At 50.0% G+C, this 25,018-nt stretch overlaps 11 protein-coding genes across 11 annotated transcripts; 4 read left to right on the top strand and 7 right to left on the bottom strand.

Moving 5' to 3' along the window:
• Positions 1 to 1,486: 1,486 nt before the first annotated feature.
• PSV08DRAFT_360194 (caspase domain-containing protein) lies at positions 1,487 to 3,576 on the top strand. Its single transcript, XM_014222197.2, has 7 exons — positions 1,487 to 1,819; positions 1,871 to 1,946; positions 2,053 to 2,128; positions 2,182 to 2,571; positions 2,626 to 3,064; positions 3,123 to 3,292; positions 3,348 to 3,576. The coding sequence occupies exons 1-7, from the start codon at positions 1,686 to 1,688 to the stop codon at positions 3,371 to 3,373; spliced, it is 1,311 nt and encodes a 436-aa protein (XP_014077672.1). The 5' UTR covers positions 1,487 to 1,685; the 3' UTR covers positions 3,374 to 3,576.
• Positions 3,577 to 4,070: 494 nt separating this feature from the next.
• On the bottom strand, positions 4,071 to 5,283 carry PSV08DRAFT_277810 (AMMECR1 domain-containing protein). Its single transcript, XM_014222196.1, has one exon. It carries the CDS (start codon positions 5,004 to 5,006, stop codon positions 4,125 to 4,127), a length of 882 nt encoding a protein of 293 aa, XP_014077671.1. The 5' UTR covers positions 5,007 to 5,283; the 3' UTR covers positions 4,071 to 4,124.
• A 530-nt stretch (positions 5,284 to 5,813) lies between these two features.
• On the bottom strand, positions 5,814 to 6,466 carry PSV08DRAFT_277807 (60S ribosomal eL29 domain-containing protein). Its single transcript, XM_014222195.2, has 4 exons — positions 6,411 to 6,466; positions 6,303 to 6,354; positions 6,076 to 6,178; positions 5,814 to 6,018 (listed from the first exon to the last, which is right to left on the bottom strand). Exons 1-4 carry the CDS (start codon positions 6,415 to 6,417, stop codon positions 5,983 to 5,985), a joined length of 198 nt encoding a protein of 65 aa, XP_014077670.2. The 5' UTR covers positions 6,418 to 6,466; the 3' UTR covers positions 5,814 to 5,982.
• Positions 6,467 to 6,639: 173 nt separating this feature from the next.
• On the bottom strand, positions 6,640 to 7,287 carry PSV08DRAFT_277805 (uncharacterized protein). Its single transcript, XM_014222194.1, has one exon. It carries the CDS (start codon positions 7,276 to 7,278, stop codon positions 6,796 to 6,798), a length of 483 nt encoding a protein of 160 aa, XP_014077669.2. The 5' UTR covers positions 7,279 to 7,287; the 3' UTR covers positions 6,640 to 6,795.
• A 260-nt stretch (positions 7,288 to 7,547) lies between these two features.
• On the bottom strand, positions 7,548 to 8,313 carry PSV08DRAFT_31388 (uncharacterized protein). Its single transcript, XM_014222193.2, has 3 exons — positions 8,040 to 8,313; positions 7,881 to 7,980; positions 7,548 to 7,833 (listed from the first exon to the last, which is right to left on the bottom strand). Exons 1-3 carry the CDS (start codon positions 8,256 to 8,258, stop codon positions 7,709 to 7,711), a joined length of 444 nt encoding a protein of 147 aa, XP_014077668.1. The 5' UTR covers positions 8,259 to 8,313; the 3' UTR covers positions 7,548 to 7,708.
• Positions 8,314 to 8,430: 117 nt separating this feature from the next.
• On the top strand, positions 8,431 to 9,277 carry PSV08DRAFT_218401 (methyltransferase domain-containing protein; the record flags this gene model as incomplete). The annotated part of the gene is made up of 2 exons (XM_066092145.1): positions 8,431 to 8,610; positions 8,637 to 9,277. 2 exons carry the CDS (start codon positions 8,431 to 8,433, stop codon positions 9,249 to 9,251), a joined length of 795 nt encoding a protein of 264 aa, XP_065949634.1. The 3' UTR covers positions 9,252 to 9,277.
• Positions 9,278 to 9,763: 486 nt separating this feature from the next.
• On the bottom strand, positions 9,764 to 10,642 carry PSV08DRAFT_360189 (uncharacterized protein). The gene is made up of 2 exons (XM_014222191.2): positions 10,258 to 10,642; positions 9,764 to 10,188 (listed from the first exon to the last, which is right to left on the bottom strand). The coding sequence occupies exons 1-2, from the start codon at positions 10,520 to 10,522 to the stop codon at positions 9,911 to 9,913; spliced, it is 543 nt and encodes a 180-aa protein (XP_014077666.1). The 5' UTR covers positions 10,523 to 10,642; the 3' UTR covers positions 9,764 to 9,910.
• Positions 10,643 to 10,993: 351 nt separating this feature from the next.
• Positions 10,994 to 20,170, top strand: PSV08DRAFT_408161 (taurine catabolism dioxygenase TauD; the record flags this gene model as incomplete). The annotated part of the gene is made up of 16 exons (XM_066093796.1): positions 10,994 to 11,604; positions 11,652 to 11,693; positions 11,730 to 11,760; positions 11,794 to 11,813; positions 11,847 to 11,889; positions 11,920 to 11,983; positions 12,023 to 12,156; positions 12,199 to 12,456; positions 12,496 to 12,959; positions 12,993 to 13,230; positions 13,261 to 13,347; positions 13,384 to 17,718; positions 17,881 to 17,971; positions 18,854 to 19,503; positions 19,571 to 19,749; positions 19,807 to 20,170. The coding sequence occupies 16 exons, from the start codon at positions 10,994 to 10,996 to the stop codon at positions 20,168 to 20,170; spliced, it is 7,611 nt and encodes a 2,536-aa protein (XP_065949633.1).
• Positions 20,171 to 20,281: 111 nt separating this feature from the next.
• On the bottom strand, positions 20,282 to 21,286 carry PSV08DRAFT_399995 (uncharacterized protein). The gene is made up of 3 exons (XM_014222188.1): positions 21,149 to 21,286; positions 21,047 to 21,096; positions 20,282 to 20,881 (listed from the first exon to the last, which is right to left on the bottom strand). Exons 1-3 carry the CDS (start codon positions 21,160 to 21,162, stop codon positions 20,553 to 20,555), a joined length of 393 nt encoding a protein of 130 aa, XP_014077663.1. The 5' UTR covers positions 21,163 to 21,286; the 3' UTR covers positions 20,282 to 20,552.
• A 143-nt stretch (positions 21,287 to 21,429) lies between these two features.
• PSV08DRAFT_360185 (flavin reductase like domain-containing protein) lies at positions 21,430 to 24,008 on the bottom strand (the record flags this gene model as incomplete). Its single annotated transcript, XM_014222187.2, has 2 exons — positions 21,430 to 23,889; positions 23,942 to 24,008. The coding sequence occupies 2 exons, from the start codon at positions 24,006 to 24,008 to the stop codon at positions 21,527 to 21,529; spliced, it is 2,430 nt and encodes an 809-aa protein (XP_014077662.1). The 3' UTR covers positions 21,430 to 21,526.
• Positions 24,009 to 24,230: 222 nt separating this feature from the next.
• Positions 24,231 to 24,933, top strand: PSV08DRAFT_399993 (mitochondrial 54S ribosomal protein bL31m). Its single transcript, XM_014222186.1, has 2 exons — positions 24,231 to 24,600; positions 24,669 to 24,933. The coding sequence occupies exons 1-2, from the start codon at positions 24,256 to 24,258 to the stop codon at positions 24,807 to 24,809; spliced, it is 486 nt and encodes a 161-aa protein (XP_014077661.1). The 5' UTR covers positions 24,231 to 24,255; the 3' UTR covers positions 24,810 to 24,933.
• Positions 24,934 to 25,018: the final 85 nt, after the last annotated feature.

Raw genomic sequence — 25,018 nt, 5'->3', positions numbered from 1 at the left:
CTCGCCGTTGGCGTCGAACAGGCAGCGCAAGCCACCAGACGGGCTGGACCCTTTTAGCGCCGTCCTAGAAGAGGTTTTCTGGATGGAGCTAGAGCGCAGGAAGGGTGTGCGGCAGTTGGATTCGGTCGTATGAGAGCGTGTGTTTGCGAAAGGGTTGGATGAAAAAGGTGAGTTGGCATGGAGGTTATGGACGGATTGGGAACTGGAGCTGAGTTGAATGGGTGTGTTGTGTATGCGGGTACCTGTAAGCGGATATGGAAATGTAGCAGGGACAGGGGGGTTAGAGGCGTCGCTACGGAGGTTTGGAATCGACTAGGGGGAACGGAAATAGGCGGACAGAAACAGACGTGGGTTGTGTAGGGCGAGGGACGAGAGGAAAGAAGGGCCGATGAAGATTGGGAGGTTTTGTGGGTGGAGTGGATTGGATAGGAGGGAGGGTTGCGAGGAGTGGGAGAGTTTGGGTGCTTTGGTAGAACACGACTCGATGTCTACAGTAAACACTCCAGTTGTGTGCTACCCACCGAGTCGGTAAACATTAAGCATAAGCAGCACAACCCACCCTCGGCTTTTTCAGAATCGTTCCAACGGAAGGCTCGCTTCGCGCTCGTCGGCGAGGCCGTCTGCTCCGCCTTGTGCTACGACGTCAAGCCACATGGAGGCTTGACAGCGGCCCAATGCACACACACCACGAGTGTAAATTAAGCAGACCGTGACAGTGGACGAATGGCAATGCAGAGGTCGGATGAGGCACGGCACTGGGGCATGGACTTGCAGATGGTGACACACACGTAGGATCGCGCTGGATTCAAGGTGTTTTTTTTTTTGGGTCGAGCGACGGGACGTTGGACATGACATGGACGTAGTCTACTTAGTCTACCGGTATTGGAAGAGACAGAGAGAGTAATGGTAGAAGAACACGAGGTAGGTAGACCGGTTGATAGCGAAATATTGCAAGTCGTTGGCTATGCTTGTTTCTGTTGCTCTGGCGGGTCGAGGTTGGAGTACATTCTTGGGAGCATGGCTAGTTACTGCATCTAGATGGGATTGGAGATAGCGGCATGCAAGTCAAGTCGCATCTTGCACCAGGGGAGGAAGCGCCATGGGCCCACTGCATGTCGTCGGGTGGCTGTGGTATTCACGTCTCTGGGTCCATGTTGTGCTCGTCAGGCGATGCTCGTGGCGTGGTAGTGGTATATGTTTGTTGCTTGTTGCTCCTTGCTCTTCCTCATCCTGCTCCTCTTGCCGTCTTCCCCCTCGGCTTCTCCACCTAAGTTCAGCCGCCAAGATACATGTGTGTGTTCATGTCTCGAGTTGGCCCAGGGGGTTTGGAAGCTTGTTAATAATTCGGGTCGGTGCTGGTCAGAGCTTAGGCCCTACCTAGCCACTCATCTTATCCCTACCTACTGTGTTCGTAGCAGCAAAAGACCAAGCCCGCCGCCCCGCGCTACCCTACCCACTCCAAGATCATCTGCCGGCCGAACCGTCAGCCGCACACCACCTTGCATCCTGCGACTTTCTCTGGCTCACCCTACCCTCTTCATTTCCCGCTCAACCTAGCATCCCCCACTGCGACGATCCCTCTTTAACCATTGACCCATCCTCCCCAATCGGGCATTTCTTCGACGATCGCTTCGCTCAAACTGCGACACGCCAGACTTCCACTCTCCACCTCCTCTTAGCTCGCCATGTCGTATTATCCCGGACAACAGTATCACGGCGGCGGCGGTGGTGGCTACGGCGCACCACCGCCTCAAGGTGGCTATGGCGGACCTCCCCCGCAAGGATATCCACCGCCACAGCAGAACTACGGCGGCCCTCCGTGAGTGGACATCAACTGGCTGCTCTTCGACAACTCGCTGACGTATTTCAGGCCTCCACAGCAGTACGGAGGGTACAACAACTACGGACAGCCTACTCCTCCGCCGCAGCAATACGGATACAACCAGGTACGTACAGCACTTGGTCACGAAAGCATCAAGAGTCACAGTGGTTTTTTGATTTTTGATTTTGGATATTGAGATTGAAACCGAAGAGACATACTGACAAGCATAGGGACCACCACCACAGCAATACGGAAACTATGGAGGCCCACCCCCACAGCAGCCTCCGCAGCAGCCTCCACGGCCAGGCAAGTTCCCAATCTACCCGGACCAAGACGGTAGAACTGACAGTCGCACACAGGCATGATGCCCACAGTCAACAGCAATCAATGGACGCATGGAAACCATTCTGCTCCTCCTCCACCGCCCAGCGGCGCTCAGAACTTCGGCCACGGCGCGCCTAACGGCTACTCATTCCAATACTCAGCATGCAACGGTCGGAGGAAAGCGCTGTTGATTGGTATCAACTACTTTGGCCAGCGAGGCCAGCTTCGAGGATGTATCAATGATGTCAAGAACATGAGCACATACTTGAACGAGTTCTTTGGATACAAGCGAGAGGACATGGTCACTTTGACCGACGACCAGCAAAACCCTATGAGCCAGCCGACCAAGGCGAACATACTACGAGCGATGCACTGGTTGGTCAAGGACGCACGGCCAAACGATTCCTTGTTCTTCCATTACTCAGGTGCGTTGCGCTGAATTCGGCAAATCCAACCACAACATACTAACATGCATGCAGGACACGGCGGTCAAACAAAGGACCTTGACGGTGACGAGGACGACGGCTACGATGAAGTGATTTACCCAGTGGACTTCCGCACTGCTGGTCACATTGTTGATGATGAGATGCACCGTATCATGGTTGCGCCTCTCCAACCCGGAGTCCGACTGACCGCCATTTTCGATTCCTGCCACTCCGGTTCCGCCCTCGACCTCCCATACATCTACTCCACCCAGGGTGTGCTCAAGGAGCCAAACTTGGCCAAGGAAGCCGGCCAGGGATTGCTCGGCATTGTATCGAGTTATGCGCGCGGTGATATTGGCAGCATGATTGGCGGCGCCACCAGCTTGTTCAAGAAGGCGATTAATGGTGACGAGGTGTACAAGAAGAACCTAAGGACAAAGACCAGTCCCGCTGATGTCATTATGTGGAGTGGATCCAAGGATACCCAGACTTCGTAAGTTTCATGCCATCATGATGAGTACATGATACAGAATACTGACCTGAACAAACAGAGCCGATGCAAGCATTGGCGGTGAGGCCACAGGAGCCATGTCATGGGCTTTTATTACTTCACTGCGCAAGAACCCCAACCAGAGCTATGTACAGCTGCTCAACAGCATCCGTGACGAGCTCGAGGGCAAATACCAACAGAAACCCCAATTAAGCTGCAGTCATCCGCTTAGTAGGTCTTGTAGGCCCAATGGTTAACCGAGGAGACATGCTGACTGGTACAACAGACACGGACCTCCTCTACGTTATGTAGATGTGCGTGAATGATGTAGAGAATGGACAAGGGAAAATATGAATTAAACGGCCGTTTTATTTGTAAGGGCTGCAGCATTTGGATGGATATTTTCGCATAATGATACCCCTAGCACCCCTTTTGAATAAGGAGTTGTGGGTAACGAAATGAAGGCACAGAGAATTAATAAAAATGACTATAATCTAATCATTGTGTGCACTTGTGATCGTAAATGTATATTTTACGTGACGGCGTGACACGAGGGATGTCCTATCACTCGTCATGACGACTAAAAAAGCGTTTCTCTTACAAGCATTATGTTGCTTTTTTTTCTCGTAACGAGACCGAACCCTTTTTTGGAGAGTTTCTTTTTCACAAAGAAGAAACAAAAAAACCGGAATGGCATCGTTTGTTTTTTCATCATGTGCCGACATCGGCCAGGAGCACTTGTCAAGAGGCATAATTCTTCTGATTTGATTTGTCGTATCCATATCGGCATGTTCCGCCGCCTAGCTCGGTTGGTAATCGCCGTGCAATACTGTTCTATCCATAGTCCGGTATATCGTCGCCAGAGTCAAATGATCTAGATGTATACGCATGGGGGGGGGGGGGGGGGGGGGGGAAGCCTCTATATCAACGCCCAAAAGAAAGAAAGAGAGAAAAAAGTGTAAAATGTCAGGAAAGAAACAATGTCCAAGCAAAAAAAAACAAGGAAAAAGTTCATGAAGCCAAATACTACTCTGCATTAAACTCTCTAACCTCGTTATCGCAATCAATGAGCATATTTCATCTGCTCATCGACCTCATCCCGCCATGCCTTCCACTCATCCCACGCAAGACTAACCTTCTTCCCTTGATACCTCACGACCTTGATCTTGACAGCCCTCCACTCGCTCTTGCGGCCCCCCCATCCCGCCTTGCGCATCAGGCTAACAATCGTTTCTTCCTTGGTCCACCCTTGCTCGCGCGCCACATCAGGCAAGTACGTGCTGCCGTAGCGGCGGCCCTTGTCCGTGAAACTGATGCGCAGACCGTGGACGCCGACCTCCCAGTCCATGGGGTCGTCAACGGGCTCAAAGTGCGTGAGGAGTGTGACTGCGCACTCAAGGGATGCGAGTTCCTGCTTGTTGATGGGTGGGAAGCGTGTGTCGTCAAAGGCAGAGGTGAGGGCGTATGAGGAGAGGCCTGTGGAGAGGGGGAGGGGCTCAAAAGTGCCGATGCAGCCGCGAAGTCGTCTTTCGTGGCTTCCTGGCGAGATGGTGTTCCAGGTTACGAACAGAGGGTGTTCTTCTTCTTCTTCTTCCTCGTCATAGTCTGAGTCTTGCTCTTGTCTTGTCGCCTTATCATCTAGGTTGGTTGTGCTGCTGTTTTGGCTTGTCATGCTGCTGTTTGTTTCACTGCTGCTAGCTCCACTAGGCGTAGAACTCGCACTCGGCAGGCTTGAGGAGCTGCTTGATGAAGATGGCGAGGCCAGGATACGTGATATAGCAGCGGGCTTCAACGATGCGCCTGCTGCTTCAACGGGCTCATCTTCCATCCCAGCGTTTGATCTTCTCCACATGATTTCGGTTTGCGCCAGGCTCAGAGCGGGCCGCTTCTCGAGGCTCGCAACCAGGCTTTCAAAGCAGTATGCGCAGTGGGCTTGAGTTGCCATGGTGTATGTTGTTTGCAAGGCGTGACGGAAGATCGGGCGTAGGAATAAGAGGTAGGTGATTTGGAAGAGAACAATAGCAAAAGTGAGAGAATGAACAGGCTGCAATTTTATTTGCGACAGAAAGAAACAAGGTATGATGACGAGATCCCAAGGTACGAGGCGGGTGCTGGCTAATCGGGCTGCGAGAGGGCTGTGCAACCAGACCGGGAACCGGAACGGACTCGGCTGACCTACCTCTGCGGCGAGACGTGCAAGAGCGTGAGGAGCGTATTATCGGCGGTATACAGTCTTGACGCTCTTGCATCGACTCTGGAGGGTCAGCAGGGGCGGAGGGATGGCGGGATGGGAGGACGTGAGAAGAAGAGTAGATGTTGAGGTCACTCGGCTGCCCCACCTGTTCGGCAATACACGCGCTTGGAAAATCGTCATTACCTCAACCAGCAATGCCAAAGGGCCAGATAGTAAATCATGTTTCATATTAATTTTGAGTCTTCGTACGATACTTTTCGGCACCGTCTTTACTTGTAAAAGCTGTTCTGAGCCAGAAATAATGTAACACCATCTTCATGCACACGTGCCCTACGGGTCAAAGGCAGTGTGTTTGGTAATGATGGGGTAAGTTGTTCTTGCCACGATAATTTTCCTTCAGCAGGTCGAGCATTGAAGAGCTCTGTTGCTGTACACACTAATGGCTGGGTTGAGGTTTGCACCTCGGTCACTCATCTCACTTACCTGACTTTACGTTGTCCAAGGGTCGGCCAATGTAACACATCACATGGATAGGCGTGCGCTGGGAGAACCGAGCTGACTTTTCGACTTATTCATTGTTCATGCCTGCGGTAGGCGTGAAGCCACATGCTTCTATCCCTTGAGTTCGAAGCTGTCAAAGAAAGTCCGAATGCCATTGACGCCGACCAGATGTCTCATAAAGGAATCGAAAACCGCCATCGTCGCTCGCTCGTAATCGTATCGGCCTTTATGCGCTCTCGCGCTTGCCCTCCTTAACCTCCTTCTGTGCAGACGTTAGCAGGCCGAAGCAGGCCTCGTGCAGTGCATTGTTGCTACGCACCAGAGCGCGCATGGTGCCGTGAAGCGCATGCCTGTGGTTCCTCCTGAACTTGGGGTCGGTTCCCTTGAGCGAAGGGTAACGGTGGGTCTTAGGCTTCTTGATACTGTAATGCAATCAATCAGTCGTTGCTCTTAGATTCATGCATCGACAAGTGTTCGATCCAACGAGATGGACGGGCCATCTGGGGGAATTATGGCACGCGTGCAACCGTGATAAGGGATGCGTACCCGTTTCGGTGGTTCTTCTTGGACTGGTTGTGCTGAGACGAGTTCTTGGATTCTGCGCAGCTGTGTTAGTCTTGTCGTACGCTCCATCGCGAGGCTTCGTCAACGTACTGGCCATGGCGACGGTTGTGGATGTCGATTTGGCTGTGTGGTATTGTCGAAGAGCTGAGGTTCTGAGCCACGAATTTCCACTGTGGTGTTTAGCGAGTAGAAAACCGCGCTAGCAACATTTAGCGCGGCTCTCAACATCGACCGCCTTCCACCATCAGCTCAATGTGGCTATTTCGGATATAGGTAATTTTTGAGATAAAGAGAATCAATTTTATTTTCAGGAAATTTTGGTTTTCATATGTGATTGCTGCTAAAATTGAACTAGCATTCGCACCCAATTGGCGCTGCTCTAAATCTGCTTCTGCGCACCCATTTCGCTGAGCTGAGCTGGCTGCTAGTGACGCTCCAAACAAGCTTATACCCTCACTCTCTACCGTAAGCGCCCTCACATAACCGCACAGTTTGTTGCAGGCTTGTCAGTGTACTTGTACTTGTAATGGCTTTTGTGCCTGCTTCTCTTGCGCCTGCCGTTCACATAATACCCATTGTCGTAGTATCTCGGTTTATTCGGAATGATCGCTGGTCCATCTGGCCCTGTAAACCTATGGTCGTGTGTGAAGTTTTGTGTCATATTGTCTAGATGAGTCGCACTGCCAGCTGTTGCAACACAACTAATCGCAGCGCTCCTTGGTCCACTTAGAGCCAGTTGAACATTACCCCATTGGCCTGGAATTGCATGATTGCCCCCAACATGGTTTCGAAGTAACTGATTACAACCCCAAGGGCCCTGGACCATTTCGATCGTTTCTTGGTCTGCAAAACCGCCATTGCACGTTGGACATGTGTACGGTGGTGCAATCAGAGTCTGGTAAGTCTGGCGATAGGGACAGTTGAGGAAGTCGGAGAGAAAGCCACAAGGCTGACTCATAGAAAGCCAGGAGTGACCGCATGTCGGCGAGTCATAGAGGGTGCAGCCACACATCTTAGATATCTCCAGGTTCGATGCCAGAAAAGCTTTTGGTGATACTAGGTCGAGTTTTTATGCGCGAATACTTCTTCGGGATCAGGCAAGATGCTGTACCGGTATACAAACACCAGCAGTCATTCATGTAGGCAATGAACTGGGCCTCGAGACAGTGATATCGTTGACGCCCCCGGATAGCAGTCAAGCAGTGATAGCAGGAACGGATGCAGAGGTGTCGGGATATTGTAATGGTATTGCTGATATATAATGCATCTCTCTAGATGCGAGAAAACGGAGGATAATTGCATGCTGTTCACGTCTCCGTTTTGAGGTGTGAAGTTTCTAGCGTTTGTCTCGGAACGGTCGATGCGTGGCATAATTCAATCTTTCGCAATCACTTTTCCGTTGAAGGCTTCTTGTCAAGCATTTCCACTACTCTCGCGTCTTCGGCATCAGCGTCTTCATTTGCCTGATTCTTAATCTGCTGCATTAGCTCATACAGCTGGCCGATTTGTTGATCTAAGTTTCAATCAGAAGAGCCTCATGCAGAGAGGGCTAATACATGCCGCTCATTTTATCAATTTTTGCTTTGTCCATCTTTGCGTCTTTCCATGAATCTCCTTCAAGCATTTGACAATACGTTTGCCACTCCGACAAAAAGCCGATCTGTGAATGTTAGTCTACTGGCATTGCGGTGCGCTTTTTGTGAAGATAGCCTGACTCACAATCTGCACGGGGTTCTCAACGTCCCTGTGGGCTCTAAACTCGGCCTTCACATACATGTCGCCTAGCAGGCGTTCCTCTGGGCCTAGCCTCTTTCGATGTGACCTTAGCAGGCGCCGGTAGAGTGGTATTGGCGGCAACAGAGCCGCAGGTGCCGGCTTGAAGGGTCTCGATGCACCTGCATCTGTTGCAGTAGCTAACAATCGTATACAAGCTCTCATTTTGGCAAAATTCGCATAAAAACAATATACGGGGCGTTGCGGTAAAGGAAATGGGATGCACTGAAGAAGTGATGACCTCAGCCTCGGCTTTCTAGACTAGAATGCTCCAGATCTCCTTCCATTCCAATTGGCCCACACGCCACACCTCCGATCCGGAAACAAAATCACAACCATGCTGCCCACGCCCTCGACATCGCACGTTTGTTTCGATCGTGTCTACGAACCGGCTGAAGACTCATACTTGCTGCTCGACACAATATCATCTGCATCAGAAACCACGTATCTAAAGGATCGATTTGGTGATGCGTCTTCAACCCCGCCGCTGGTGCTCGAAGGTATTGTCATACCAACAGTATCCAGCATTACCATATCGCTAAGTCTGTGCTCGAAGTGGGCGTAGGATCAGGGGTTATACTAGCATTCGTTGCTGCAAATGCGCAAACTATTTTTGGTCGGCATGACACACTGACACTTGGAGTTGATATCAACAGCTTCGCGTGCAACGCTGCTGCCCACACTGTTCAAAATGCAATCCAAGAAAGAGAAAAGGAACGCTCGGTTTTCATGGATGTTGTGAATGGCGATTTGGCGAATGCAATTCGTCCAGGTTCTGTCGATGTTTTCATCTTCAACCCGCCATATGTACCAGCTGAACTGCCTGATCTGTCAAGTCACGAGAAGTACAATATGATCCCAGAAGGAAAAAAAGCCACCTCATTTGAACAAGACTCATACCTTTTGGAGCTATCCTACGCCGGAGGTGAAGATGGTATGGTGGTAACGAACAGGATGCTTGAGCAAATCCCGGACATACTGAGTGCAGACAGAGGAGTTGCCTACCTACTGCTGTGTGCACAAAACAAACCCGAGTCAGTCAAGCAGCGGATAAGAGAATGGGGCACAGGATGGATGGCAGAGACTGTAGGATCGAGCGGCAAGAAAGCAGGCTGGGAGAAGTTGGTGATTGTGAGGATATGGCGTGAAGCGCGCTAAGTATGTACAAAATGCAGATCGAATATCAAACGATTAGCAGAGGAGTTCCCAGTGGTGTTTTCATGTATCGGCGGGGAAGTCGACCTCTATAACAAGATCTGTGTTGCTGCCAACCTTCTGGAGCCTTTGCTCCACACCGAGGCTCATGCCGCGCAATAATGATTCTGCAGTGGACCGCCGATTTGAAATGCTGGCCGACTGTCGCATTACCTACTTGCACAGCTCATCACTACAAGAATGAGCCCTTGGGCTAAACTTTGCGCCTGCTTTTCTTTCGTGGATATTCGATGCTTCGGCGGCGTAATCCATCTCAACTTGGGTTGGAAGAGAGCGCTTGCGGAACGTTGATAATGCATAATGTAATGCCATGCTGCAGCTCCAGAGTTCTAAGGCGATGACCAGGAGAGAACATGGGAGCGGTAACAACTAGTATTCATGTATGCTCTTCTTGTCGAGGCCGACGCCGTTTGTTCAATAGGCTGTGTCTTAGCATTTTTACGGGTTATCGATGATCGGTTTGGCAATGGTTGGATTTCTCGAATCCTCCAAATAACTTACACACGCCATTTTTCTCGTATCATGTTTCATATTGTACATATTCTTATACATATGCTGTGCCCAGCTTCCACCACTCTTCACTTCCTCTATCCTGATATATGCTACCAGAACTTGATATTCTTCTGATACCAGTATCTCCAGCTTCTTCTCCTTTCTTCCTCTGCCCTCTGCTCCCTCTCCAACCGGTCTTGTTCCTCTCGCGCCCTCCGCCTGGCTTCCTTCTTGGCCTCGATACTCGCGCGCTTCTTCTCCATGAGTTCTTGTGCTTGTTTTATTCCAGCCTTTTCTTTAGAACGGTAGTACTGGCATACTTGATAAGAAACGACAGAAACACCACACCAAGTTGCCACGGCCCAATTTGAAGCTGTGATGACGGGCTCTGTTCCGACGTTAGCATTGTATTCCACCTGGCCTTCGCTGAGTGTCAGCCTGAGCAATCTTGACGTACTGCCTATTATAGCTGCTAAGCTTCCTCCTGCAAAGCCAGCTGTTAACCCTTGCAATTGACTGTCTCGTACACACGGTCGCTTGTGAAAGTTGAAGTAATATTCTGGCCCTAGACTTCGTACTGCGTCGATGTATGTAGGACCGGCATCTGATGTCTTTTCACCGCCTGCTGTATGCGCTGTACCGCCGGGCATAACATTTGCAGGCGCGCGGGGCTTTGGTGGAAGCGCATTTAGGTCAACCGTTGACCTCGAATCTTCGGACATGGTGGGGCGAGAAACAGGCTGTTGGTATGGTGTGGGCGAGTGGAATTGGGCGTTGATAAGTAGATGTTTCGGATCGAGGTATGGCGCCGATTTTGGAGTTGCTATAGGCACATTCGGTGCAGGAGGAAGATGTTGGTTGCTCACTTTCTGATGGTGCGGAATAGGGCCGAAAATATCCAGCATCCATGATTCCACGATATGTGCACGGCCACACTTTGTGGCTGAAAATCAATTTGCCGGGAAAGTGATAGCGCGTAACACGCTCCAACGCGTCGCGCTTGACATTTGCAGATCCACATCCGCCCTTCACCTTCACCTTCACCACTCCCAGTCCCTGCGCACCACACGCTCCCTACCAATTGCCGATTCTCCGTCTCTTCTGTCTTTCCGCCATACCTATGATACCCTATTTTGCATAGTTCTCATAATTCGCATTTAATAATCTTTTCTCTTGCACCCCCACCGCACAGTATGGCGCCCCGACGCGCAGGCCAGCCCTTTCGCCGGGTAGGCAAGAACGGGAACGCATCCTACGGCCCACGCAAGCCCAAGACAGTTGACGCCTCTACATTACGAAGCGGAGAGGCTACTTCACAGAATGAAAAGCTGGAATCTACACGCCTGGCGCACCGTATCGATGAGACTATGGGTTTCGCACGCTTCGATTCGGGGAAGAAGAGAGTGGGATGGCTCGTCAACATGCACTCGACAACAATCGAAGATGAAGATGTTCCAGGTGGCCGAGCTGGTGTTGACTTCTACTTCATTGGCGAGGAAGGCGACACATTTAAAGCGACCCTCGAATACGACCCATATTTTCTGCTGGCGGTCAAGAAGGGGAGGGAACAGGATGTGGAGGAATATTGTAAAAGAGCATACGAGGGCCTGGTCAAGACGGTGAAGATCATAGAGAAAGAAGACTTGAGCATGCCAAACCATCTTACTGGGTACCGAAGAAAATTTCTAATGCTTACCTTCGCGAACGTCAGCGATCTTCTTGCTGTGCGGAAAGGCGTTGCTCCGATAGTAGAGAAGAACAAAAAGAACGTCAACGCTATGGATACATACGCCGAGGTGGCCAAGTAAGTGTGGCTCGCTCTTTATGTGACGCATCGCTAACACTACCCAGTGGCAATGCCAACTTTGATTTTTTCGATAATGAAGATTACGAGTACGAGAAACGACTTACGACTACCGTTGATGCAAGCGATTTCATTGTAGATATTCGGGAATACGATGTTCCTTACCACGTACGAGTAGCCATCGACAAGGACGTTCGAATCGGAAACTGGTACACAGTTGAGGCCAAGCATGGCGTAGTAAGCATAACGTGTATAGAGGATCGCCTGACGCCTGCGGATCCTGTGGTAATGGCCTACGATATTGAAACGACGAAGCTCCCTCTGAAGTTTCCCGACGCAGCCATTGACCAGATCATGATGGTATCGTACATGATTGACGGTCAGGGATTTCTGATTACGAACCGCGAGATTGTCTCAGAAGATATCCAGGATTTCGAATATACACCAAAATCAGAATACCACGGACCGTTCATGATTTTCAACGAACCAGATGAAAAGGCCCTGCTGGAACGATTCTTCGAACACATTAAAATAGCTAAGCCTACAGTCATGGTCACGTACAACGGAGACTTCTTCGATTGGCCTTTTGTGGAGGCAAGAGCTAGTGTCCAAGGTATCGACATGTACCAAGAGATTGGGTTCAGGAAGAACAGCGAGGACATTTATCAGTCAGACTACTGCGCACATATGGACGCCTTTGCTTGGGTCAGTCGAGACAGTTATCTTCCACAAGGTAGTCGTGGTTTGAAAGCTGTCACAATGGCCAAATTGGGATACGATCCAGACGAGCTCGACCCTGAACTCATGACACCTTACGCAGCCGAGCGACCTCAGACTCTTGCGGAATACTCCGTTTCCGATGCCGTCGCAACTTACTACCTGTACATGAAGTATGTCCACCCCTTCATCTTTGCGTTATGCAAAATCTTGCCCCTTGGACCGGACGATGCGCTACGTAAGGGTACAGGTACTCTCTGTGAGATGTTGTTGATGGTGCAAGCGTACCAGAAGGGCATTGTATTACCAAATAAACATCAAGCGCCAAAAGAAGCATTCTGGAATGGCCATCTGCTTGAATCGGAAACTTACGTTGGAGGTCACGTTGAAGCTCTGGAAGCTGGCGTGTTTCGAAGCGACATTGCGTACAATTTTGCAGTCGATCCTACCGCTATCGATGAATTGGTCGGTGATCTTGATGCTGCGCTCAAGTTCAGTATTGAGGTGGAAGAGAAGAAAAAGATGGAGGATGTTACCAATTACGACGAGGTCAGGGCCGAGATTGTCAATAAGCTGATGGAGCTCAAGAACACTCCAAATCGTAGCGAGCGACCTCTTATCTACCACTTGGATGTTGCGTCCATGTATCCGAACATCATGACAACTAACAGGTTGCAACCCGACTCTATGATCAACGAGTCCAACTGCGCGGCTTGCGACTTTAACCGCCCTGGAAAGACATGCGATCGTCGTATGCCATGGGCTTGGAGAGGTGAATATCTCCCAGCTAAACGCGACGAGTACAACATGGTTCGCAATGCACTGGAGAACGAACAATTCCCTGGAAGATTTCCCAACTCGCCCAAGCGGTCGTTTCAAGAGCTCTCAGAAGACGAGCAAGCTGCTCTAGTCAGAAAACGCTTGACCGATTACTCTAAGAAGATCTACCACAAGGTTCACGATGCGACGACAATTGAGCGCGAGGCCATCATCTGTCAGCGTGAAAATCCATTCTACGTTGATACTGTTAGTGGTTTCCGTGACCGACGATACGACTTCAAGGGCAAGCAAAAGGTTTGGAAAGGCAAGACAGAAGCGCTAAAGGCGGCAGGGGCCCCGGCAGCTGAGATTGAGGACGCGAAGAAGATGATTGTCTTGTTCGATTCTATGCAACTGGCTCACAAGGTTATTTTGAACTCCTTCTATGGATACGTCATGCGAAAGGGATCACGCTGGTACTCTCTGGAGATGGCTGGCGTTACCTGTTTGACTGGTGCTCGCATCATTCAGTTGGCGCGTTCCCTTGTCGAGCGCATCGGTCGACCCCTGGAATTGGATACCGATGGTATTTGGGCCATCCTACCAGCAACTTTCCCAGAAAACTTTTCTTTCAAGCTCAGCAACGGCAAGAAGCTAACCATCTCTTACCCATGTACCATGTTGAACCATCTAGTACACGCACAGTATACCAACCACCAATACGAGACGTTGGTAGACCCTGTGAATTTTCGATATGAGAAGCACAGCGACAACTCCATCTTCTTCGAAGTTGACGGTCCTTACAAGGCTATGATCTTGCCGACCTCGAAAGAAGAGGACAAGAACTTGAAGAAGCGTTATGCTGTGTTCAATCACGATGGTAGTTTAGCAGAGTTGAAAGGTTTCGAAGTGAAGCGTCGTGGTGAGCTGAAGCTTATCAAGAACTTCCAAGCTCAGATTTTCAAGTTTTTCTTGGAAGGCACCACTCTTGAAGAGACCTACGGTGCTGTTGCCAAAGTAGCGAACAGGTGGCTCGATATTCTGGACACACGCGGAGCAACTTTGGCTGACGAGGAGCTGATTGATCTTATCGTCGAGAACAAAAGCATGACAAAGACACTGGAGGAGTATGGAGCGCAAAAGTCAACCGCCATCACAACCGCTAAGCGTCTGGCCGAGTTCCTCGGCGAGCAAATGGTGAAAGACAAGGGATTGAACTGCAAATACATTATCTCCAAAACACCAAGAAATGCGCCCGTTACCGAACGCGCTATTCCCTTGTCTATCTTTTCGGCCGAGGAATCAGTAAAGCGATACTTTTTAAGGAAGTGGTTGCGAGAGGATCCAGGAGAGATGGATATTCGGTCAGTTCTAGACTGGGATTACTATCGCGAGCGTCTGGCTTCTGTCATCCAGAAACTCATTACCATCCCTGCAGCGTACCAGAAAGTTCGGAATCCCGTTCCTAGGGTACCACATCCCGATTGGCTTGACCGTAGGATACGTCAGAAGGAGGACAAGATGCAGCAGACAAAGATGACTGACATGTTCAGCAAGAAGGTCCTAACCAACGGTGACGCTAATGTCGCGAACAACAAGGTCACTGGTGATTTAGAAGATTTTGGCTTCGCCAAATTGACGCAGAACCAATCGCAGATGAAAAAGGGAATTGTTACTAAGATGGTCGCAAAGCGCAAAGAACCTGAGCCTGCAGTGCCAATTGTCGATCCTTATGCTGCTTTACCCAAAGTCATGCCGAGTATCGATGAAGACTATTCCGGCTGGTTGGTGTACCAGAAACAAAAATGGAAGATTCAACGCGAGGCACGAAAACGCCGACGCCAATTGTTTGGAGAGAAAGCTGTTGACGCATCTGACGCCATTGGTAGCTTCTTCAGAAACCAGGCGCAATCCCTCTACATCAGCACGTGGCAACTCGTACAACTTCGGCCAACAGAAACACCGGGAGAGGTCAGAGCCTTTGTTCTCATCGACAAGAAGATCCATGCTCTCAAAATTATCGTACCGCGACAACTGTACCTCAATCTGAGAAGTGAAGATCTTCCAGATGTATCAATCAGTGGATGTTCAGTAGAAAAGGTGGTCAACCATACTTTGCCGAATGGACATCCTTCGATTCATCTGTTCAAACTCCAGATGTCAGAGGAGACCTATGTCCATGAAGCTGATAGCATCTCGGCTCTGTTCAATCACTCTAGTGTCGAGGGTGTCTACGAGAAGCAAGTTCCGTTGAACATTCGGGCCATTCTTGAACTGGGAAGCGTTTGCACATTCGACGAGTCCCAGAAAGGTGTTCTCGGAAAAGGTCTTGAGCATGGATTCGACCTCTCCGCACTGCGAAAAGTGCCGACTAAGGAACCATATCTCGCCGAAGCACCCTTCAACTACGTGTATCTGTACCATGTCAGCAGCGGAGACCGTAATATCTATGCCGTTTTCTCAACATCGAAGAGCGATGCCCACATAATCATCCAGAACAAGTCCAAAGACTCGCAAGGTATGCCGAATGTCGATCGTATCTATCGCGATGCCCTACAACGACGAATGGGAGACAACGACGGTGAACCATGGCAAAACATGATCAAGTATCAAGAGGACCTTCACTTCAAGACGACAACAGTGACCACCAAACGCAAAGCTCTGCTCGAGATAGGCGATGTCATCAAGAGGATGAAATCAGATGAGACTGGACCAATCATTGCCGTTATGCAATCTCCGAACCAGGCCCTTCTCTCACACGATGTCCCTGCTCTGAAAGACCTGCCCATCTTGTCACTCAACCCCGACGAGTCTGACAAACAATTGCCACCATTGGGCTGGCAGTCTTTTATTGCCAAGCGACTGGTAGGACATTACCTTGATCTTGGGTCTTGGGTTGCTCATCTACTGGAGCTTGCTCGCTATGGAGACATTCCGCTCTGCAATCTCGAGAGTAACGACCCACGCTTCCTGATTGATGTCGCGTATGCCAGAAGGCTGCAAAAAGACCGCGTGATCTTATGGTGGTCTGGCCAAGCGAAGCCAGATCACGCTGGATACGAGAAAGATGATGTCCTCGGACCTCTCGAGACGGTAGAAATGCCATCGATCAACAACCCCGGTACCTACTCATCTGTGTGTATCGATATCAATCTACGCAACCTGGCCATCAACACCATCCTGTCTTCGTCTCTTATCAATGAGCTTGAGGGCGCAGATTCCGTTTCCTTCAATCCTGCTGCACCATCATACGACTCGGCTAATGATGGGTCCAATGTCATCTACTCAGACAATGCCTTTGCAAGTGCAGGTATTACAGTCCTTCGTGAAATGGTGAAGGCTTGGTGGGTTGAAGCTGTCCAGGCTGGCCACGGCTTTAGTATGGCCGATGTCATGGTACAGCACCTTGTCCGTTGGGTCAGCAGTCCTGGATCCTTCCTCTACGATCGCTCTCTGCACTACTACGTCCAAATGATGTCGAAGAAGACACTACAGCAACTCATGACTGACTTCAAGCGAGTGGGTTCACACATTGTCTTTGCCAGTCCAAACCGCCTTCTCCTCCAAACAACCAAAGCTGAAATTGGCAATGCATACGCCTACAGTCAGTACATCATCAAGACTATCAAGGCGAAGCCACTGTTCCAGTTTATGGAGCTTGAGATCAAAGAGTTTTGGGATTATCTTGTTTGGTATGACGAATTCAATTACGGAGGCAAAGGTTGCGACAAGGTGACCGAAGACGAGGTCCAACCTGTGGAGAACATCATGTGCTGGCAGCTTGCCCAGTTCTTGCCACAAAAATTCCAGCCGACCTTCAACGACTGGGTCATTGAGTTCATTGAGCTCATGCACTCACGTAAACGCCCAGCTATCACTGAAGATGGTTCGACACCACGACCAACTCAGATCCCTCTTCGACCTTTGACTGTGGACCCCAATGATCAGACACAGATACTCCCGAAGACATTCACAAAGCCACTGTCGAAGCAGATGAATGCCTTTGCGAAGAAGCAGCATGCGGAGGTGCTGGATCCTCTATTCGCATCCGAATACGTCTTCCCAGAACTTCCAGGCTCCCACCTCAAGCTCACAAACCCGGTCCTCCAACTCGTCAAGAGCATCATGCAGGTCCTGAGTCTGGACCGTGCGATATCGCTGGAAGCACGCGCGTTGCGAAAAGAACTGCTGAATCTCTTCGATATACGCGAATTCAGCGCAGAAGCAACATTTACCAACCCAAGTGCAACACTCGTTGTTCGAGGCGTCATCTGCGACGACTGCACATCCTCACGCGATCTGGATCTCTGCCGCGACTCCTCACTTCTCCCCGTCATCCTACCCGACAGCGACTCCGCCCCCGTCATGCCCAAATGGAAATGCGACAACTGCGACTCTCCATACGACAAGCGCTGTATCGAAGAACAACTCGTTGGCGAGGTACAAAAAATGGTTCTCGAATGGTGCACACAGGACCTCAAGTGCGGAAAGTGCAAGAGGCTACGCAGCAACGAGTTTATGGAACATTGTGCCTGTGCGGGAGAATGGGCGCCTACTAAGAACAAGGCTGAGATTAAGAAAAAAATGGGCGTTTATGGTAACGTGGCTCGGTTCTACACCCTGGGCATGTTGGAGGCGGTTGTGGAGGAGTGCTTATCGAGCTTCTAGGCGCTGTCAGCTTGGCTACGTCGGGATGCCTCAAAGGCAAGTTGGGTCCTTGTAAGTTCTTAGCTTTTGCACGTGCATAGGGTGTCATCATACGGCATCTACTATGTGCCTTGCGAGCGTTTGGCGTGTTAGGCTCGGATGTTTTTTCCCGTTATCGTCCGATCATGTTTGGGTGTTATCAGCGTCATTGGGGTAAGGGCAATTTTGTTTGAGGGCGACTGGGGTGACTGCATGGGGAGAGGGGAGTGAGTGGGGTTGTTCGCTCCGCAGTTCCTAGTACGCTACATATAGTACTTGTTTATCTCAACGTCTATCTATCAACTCTTTGTACACAACGAATGATTGGCCCCGATCCCCTCACACAATCACGGTGCTATGACCTCCAAGCAATCTAGTAGGAAATACGATAGCCATGTTCATGCACCGCCGTTATGATATGCAGTTTCATTGTTGCAGGTTGAGGTCATAACAAGCACGGCAAGGGTTGTTGTTGTTGGAAGCGGGGGTGGGTTTGCGTCTCTTGCGTCAATTGTACCCCTAGATACGTGCGAGCACGCCATTTTGCCTAATTTGTTGCCAACGGGATATGCGCGGTTGCATTGCACCACACACACACACACACACAAACGGCTACTAATGGGAGTGTCCCGATCGAGGAATCCGAAAGGTTGGAGTAAGCAAGTGAGGGGAAGGGACATGTGTCAGTAGAATGCTTTGGAGGGGTCGGGTCGGGGGGTGGTATGATGATTATGTGCAGGGTATAAATAGGGTATACATAAAACGTCTACGCTGCGCCGTTTTTTGTTTAGATTATTAGAATTGTGTGTACAGAGAAGGCAGCACCTGTTTTTTCTTCAACAGAAGAAGAAGAAAAGAAGAAGAAAAGAAGAAGAAAAGAAGAAGAAAAGAAGAAGAAAAGAAGAAGAAAAGAAGAAGAAAAGAAGAAGAAAAGAAGAAGAAGAGTGTGTCAATTGGAGTCGAGAAAAAAAGTCTCCAGCTTATCAAATTCCTACCCTACAACCTTCAACTCAATCAATCAAGAACCAAAAAAAAAAGAGAAACCCCCAAAAATCAAGAGGCTACTACACTTCAACCATGGCACCAGCTCTAACATCCCAAGCGCCAGACGCTCCTCACACCCTCTCCTCTACCACCAAGCAACTCTCCAAAACGCTCTTCCCAGACGGCCTCCTCACCTCAGGCCAACACGAACCCATCCAATCCCTCCTAAAACCGTACTCCTCCTTCCCGAAAACCATCACAGGCCCCACAGCGTGGACCAGTTCGGAGTACTCTTCGAACCCCGAACGGTGGACGCACGTCTTCTCCACGTCGGAAGTGTCGGAAATCAGTGCAGCGGCAGATGGGTTTCTTGCAAGCGGCACACCGCTCACGGGTATTACGTGTGAGAAGTTTCGGTTGCCGGAATTCTCGAGGTTCTTGGCGCCGCTGCGGAAGGAGCTTATTGATGGCAAGGGCTTCATTCTTTTCAAAGGGCTGCCGGTGCAGGAGTGGGGGAATAAGAAGTCGGCGGTTGCGTACATGGGCTTAGGCACGTATCTGGGTTACTTTGTGAGTCAGAATAGTCGGGGCCATGTGTTGGGGCATGTCAAGGATTTGGGTGAGGATGCGACGGCGATTGATAAGGTGAGGATTTATCGGACGAATGCAAGGCAGTTTTTCCATGCCGATGATGCGGATTTGGTGGGGTTGTTGTGTGTGGCTAAGGCGTTGGAGGGGGGTGAGAGCGATCTTGTAAGTTTTTCCTATTCCCCTTCTTTCGTAGTTTGAGGATTTCAAAGACTAACAGTGTTTTGAATAGGTCAGTAGCCACACGGTCTGGAACTATCTCCAGGAGAACCATCCCGATGTCGCGGAACTGCTTACACAGCCAATCTGGTATTTCGACCGGAAGGGTGAGACGAGTAAAGGGCAGAAGGAGTGGATCCAATCGGCAGTCTTTTACCTCGAGACGGGCGACAACCCAAGAGTATACAGCAAGTAAGTCCTGCTCATCTCCTCCCACCGAACCAAAATAGAAGCTGACATGGAAAATAGATGGGACCCGTACTTTGTCCGCTCCCTAAGCCGCTTCTCTGAAAAGGGTCTTGTTCCTCCTCTCTCTCCAGCCCAGGAACGCGCCATTACCATTCTGGAAGAAACATGCCAGAAGTTTGCTCTGCACATGATTCTTGACGTGGGCGACATCCAGTTCCTATCCAACAACCACATTTTCCATGCCAGAACGGCGTACAAGGATTACGCACCACCTGCACCGCGGAGACATTTGATGAGGTTGTGGTTGAGCACTCCAGAAGATGAGGGCGGTTGGAAACTACCGTTCCATGATAGCAAGGAGAAGAAGAGGGGCGGTATTCAAGTCGACGATACACCGCCAGTGGCGCCCGAAGATGCAGAGTAAGATGTAAATAAGTTCGATGATGCAAATATCCTCTGGATTCGTGGCTAGTCTGTAATTTGTGAGCATACAAAAATGAAGAGTCCCTAGATCCCGGTTGCAAGTGCCAGATTCTACGTTTCAAAGTGGTATCATTCTTCTTTCGAGGTGCTGCTTTCTGCACCAATCCTGAACTGCCAAACGCCGTGCATGCTATACCATCTGTACAATCATCGCCGATCCAATAGCCATCTTGTCGCGCTTCATTCTGGCATCCTGTGTGGGCCACTCGCCCATGTTCTGGGTACCCCAGATTCCGCTTGCGCTGATTTTGATCGTGCTGCAATCTTTGTCCCAACACTCTTGCGTCATTGCGTCTCTTGCATCCTGATATTCTTCCTCAGCCCTAGAAGCCTCGTCCACGTCCCCTACCACCGCCGCCCCTTCCGCGACCGCCTCCACGTCCTCGGCCACCTCCACGGCCACCGCCCCTTCCGCCACGGTCACCACCAGCAACTTCTTTCCTTGCTTTGTTCTTGGGCTTCGGCGCATCGTCAATGAGAAGTGTGTCGAGAGGTAATGAGTCGGGAAGTATGATGTAGCGAATCGTTGAACCGCGGACAGTCATTGTATCAAGGGCTACGGTATCCCGAGACTTGGGCGTGTACTTGACCGCTCGGAGCGCGACGTTCATGAGAGGTGAGACGGAGGTAATAGTTCCATTTACAATCGTGCCTGTGCATGTGTTAAGACGGTGTCTTTCTGGTGGGAGTATGAAGTGTCTGGGTAGGACATTGCCTGCCTGCGCAACTCGGTATACGACGCGCTCGGAAGCAAAACATCCGCTGGTTATAGGCGACTCGAAGGAGACAGACTGAGAGATTGAGAGTGTCTACTTACCGTTCTTGAGCTCAACCGTGACCGTCTCATTCTGGCACTTCATGAGAAACCTGCGCGAAAGCGTGAGCCGCAATTGTATCATTCTGTTCAAGGCCATCGTACCTGACGAGCTTCATGTTTGTTGATTTTGAGTTTACGCGACAAAAAAGGTGGTAACGTGAATCGTTCAGTAGTGAAATTAAAGGTAACCTTTCGTGTTGCTGCTGGTTACCAAGGTAGACTCGCGGGGAAGCTCCGACTAGGAAATTGCGATGGAGCTTCCCAGGTTACACGCATCATAGTTGATCCGGCCGCAGTCACGTGCGGTCACAATCTCTCAGTTCTAACCCTCACTCTTTGAGGGCCCAAAAGTGGACCAGTTTTTGGAGATTGCACTTTTGACTTTCCGATTGTTTTTTGTCTAATTTTACAATTTGCTGTATTTACAATGCACAATTAGAGTATCGTGCATGTGTAGGGTATTTATCGTAACCCTCCCTTCTATCCACCAAAAGAAAATGCGCCCGCTTTCTTCAAAGATTTATATCCCTTGTAGTTAGCTTTAGTATTTGTATGGCTGTTTCCCGATGGCTCTAGCCATACTTGTTCCTGGGAAGGCGTGAGGTCCGCCATCATAGCTTGTTGCATCTCGTCCGCCGACGACTGGGCAGTGGATTCCGCGGGAATGTACTCAATTGGCTTATGTGTGACATCGAACTCATACACCTCCTTCAAATATTTGGCGATGCCTGCGTTCTCCTCCTCACTGCCATTGCCGTAATGCCGCTTCAGCTCCTTTGCGACGAGCGTATCGATAATGTGACCTTCGTCGAGAGATTGTCTGACTTCTTCGTCGGCAGAATTTTGCTTTGGTAGATTGACTGTTGCTCTCCAGTGTATGCCCATAGCAGCAAGTCTATCTTTCCTCGACCACGTCGTAGCGCGCAGTGGAGCTGTCTGGACAAACCGCTTGACACGCTCTTCCAGATTGTCCCAATCAACGTTCCAAACAAACCAAGGCTGCAACATTTCGTCGATAGCACGTGGAAAATCTCGGAAGTGCTCTGTAGAGTAGAAGATGTGTTTGATTTTGCCCGTCAAGAACTCCACATCCATACCTGTGATCGTAGGGTTCACGCCAAGTCGGCGTAAAGACTCACACCAATCAATGTGAATAAGTTTCCGGAACTCGGTTTCAGAATAAATCTGTAGCCGATTGATGATCCGGCAGAGAACTACACGGAGTTCTTCTTGGCTCACTTCTCCAGAGATATCTATTGCCGAGGCATCAAAGAGCGAAGGGTGAGTTTGGGTAAGGAGACGCGCGCGACTCTTTTTGAAATATAGAGCATACAATCTCTTTTCACCAATGGCCAACATTGCGTCTTCAAAAGGTTCTTTCAGTGCAGCCGTATAGCTCATCTTTCGAAGATGTTCCCGTAGACGGTGCTCAATTTGCTCAATCTTTTGTATATCTTCCCTCGAAGAGTGCCCAGGTTCCCTTTGCAGCTCAAACGGTGGTGCTAGATTCGCAGCTCGCAGAGGTTCCATAATGTCGCTAGGCAAGAAATCTCTACTGTTAGGACTGACGCCCAAATTGTACAAGAAGAGGCGGTAATTTTGTGACAGGAAACGTGAGTCTGTTGCGATCAACTTCGTGGCTCGGTCTACAATTTGCTGCCTCATAGATGGTGTCAACAGCCCGTAAAAGTCGCTGAGCACTTGTTGACTCTCCTGCCCGGACTTGATTTTATTAGGGAGTTTCTTTTCCTTCCTACACTCTGCAACAAGTAGCTCCACACTTATGCCGAGACTTGCTGCAGGATATGCTAAATTGCTTTCAATGGTCCGATAAGTATCTTTGGTTGGGTTCTTATAGTATGTGGGATTTGCCTTTATCATGTTCTTGATCTCATTCATGTATTCTCGTCGCTCCTTGTCGCCTGGAAACAGAGGATACTTCCAGAATGGCGAGACACCCTCGATAGTGGTAGACGTTTGTGCTCTTACCGAAGAGTAAACAATCTGACCCATGGGGTTCCGGTATCTTCTGTCAATGTAAAGGATGGCTGATCCTTTGGAAGCTTTGTGTTCCATACTATCGACTTTAGCAACGAGAATAACGTGATCACCAACGGGGAATTCATGAGTGACTTCGCATTCCATTGCAGCCAACACACAGTCACTCAAGATCTGTGGTGCGCAAGAGCGTGTCGTGGAGGGGTGCTTTTTGTCTTTGGGCTGATGGAGTTTCAACATCTTAGCTCGCCGATTGTATGCCTCAGCATGATTCCCGTGGCAGAAAAGATCCACCAGATTGGCGCCTCCTCTTTCAGCGGCCGGAAAGTGGACACGGAAAAGGCCATTTGCAGCTCGGATTGCATCAAGAGTTTGGGACGGCTCTTTGATGTTGAAGGAAATAGTAGGTGGGTCCAGGGTAACGGTACTGAGTGAAGAGACAGCGACGCCCATGGGTACATGCTTTCCGGTCTCGGGGTCAATGTGTACGACAGTAATGACTGCAACAGAGCTAGGCACGTTGCGCATTAATTGGCGGACAGAATTTTTCAACTTCGCCTGCTTGAGCTCCGAATCAGAGAGTTCGGGTAAGATGCCGTGCTCTTCGGTGCTTGGTTGGCTGTTTGCTATTTCCTCCCGTATACTGTCTGCTGGTCGAAGTGCTGGTATTTCGGTTCCATTTGCCGTCCCTCGGACATCATCACTAGAATTGATAGCAGGCTCATCCTGCACTTGCGATTCCGATTGAGTTTGCTGTCTGAGAAGACGAGTCGTGTGGTAGTGCTGCGGGAGGCTGATGCGGTTGCGGTAGTGTGAGCTATTCAAGACACACAGTTGTGTGTTTCCTGGGCCCGGTGTCAACAATGGCTCGTTCAAAAGGACGCAGGCATATCTTACGAGTGTGTACCTCCCATCTGTAGAAGGCCGCAAAGAAGCGACAGGCCGAGCGCTGCGCAAGCACCATTTTTGCAATCAAGACTGGCTCTTTCTTACCGCATGCGCAGGTAATTTCCAACCCTTTCGTGTAATTGGGACTATGGAATTATGAGAATAGAGGAAAAGAGGGGTGCGATGCGAATGACGATGGTTTGCGCATTGAAGATTGAATCGACTGGGATGTCGGAATCATTAGCGCCGCCCAAACCTCCGTGTCTTCTCCGCAACTTTCTATCTCGACCCGCCATTACCATCCCAGCACCCTACCAACCACCATGGCGTCTCCGGTACCCTCAATGAGCGCATTACGTGCGCTGCGCCGATCAATTCAGCCTCAAATACAACAGAAAAATCAAGTGCGACACGCGACACTGCTCCGCCGACCGAAGCGACCGTATACCTTCACACAACTCATAACCCTCTCCGACGGAAGCGCCTTCACTGTGCGAACAACGAACCCCCAACCCGTCTACAAGAGCGCAAAAGACATCCGCAATTCGCCGCTATGGAATCCCAGTTCGCAGAAGCTATTAAATGTAGAAGAGGATGAGGCTGGAAAATTGGCTGCTTTCCGAGCCAAATTTGGGCGGGGATGGGATGCCGAGACCGACGCCGACAAGGTAGGGGTTTCTGTCAAAAAAGGGCGCAATAGGGCAGAATTAAGGGTAATTGTTAATTTGTCGTATAGGGCAAGCAGACAGAAGATCATCTTTTGGACCTCATCAGCCGCCAGGGCAAGAAGACAGCAGCGCCACCGACAGATGCTACCAAGGCCCCGCCTGCAAAAGCGCCGGCATCAGCCCCAGCAAAGCCAGCGGGAAAGAAATGAGGGAATGGTGTGTTTTGGATGGATTGGCATTATGTATATGCCAAGGCACTTTTGTACAGTAAGCCACAACAAGATGGTGAATTCTATAAAGCATCTCAACAATATATCTTCCCTTGCATCACAACCAAAAACAGAAGAAAACATATCATTAACCCCCCCCCCCCCCCAAAAAAAAACCCCCCACGAATTTAGTCAACTTCCCACTATTT

The sequence above is a fragment of the Bipolaris maydis genome, assembly GCF_028858645.1.
Source record: "Bipolaris maydis strain C4 unplaced genomic scaffold PSV08scaffold_3, whole genome shotgun sequence".
Lineage (NCBI taxonomy): Eukaryota > Fungi > Ascomycota > Dothideomycetes > Pleosporales > Pleosporaceae > Bipolaris > Bipolaris maydis.
Note: the sequence above shows the minus strand (reverse complement) of the source record. Positions and strands in the feature narration are given on the sequence as shown.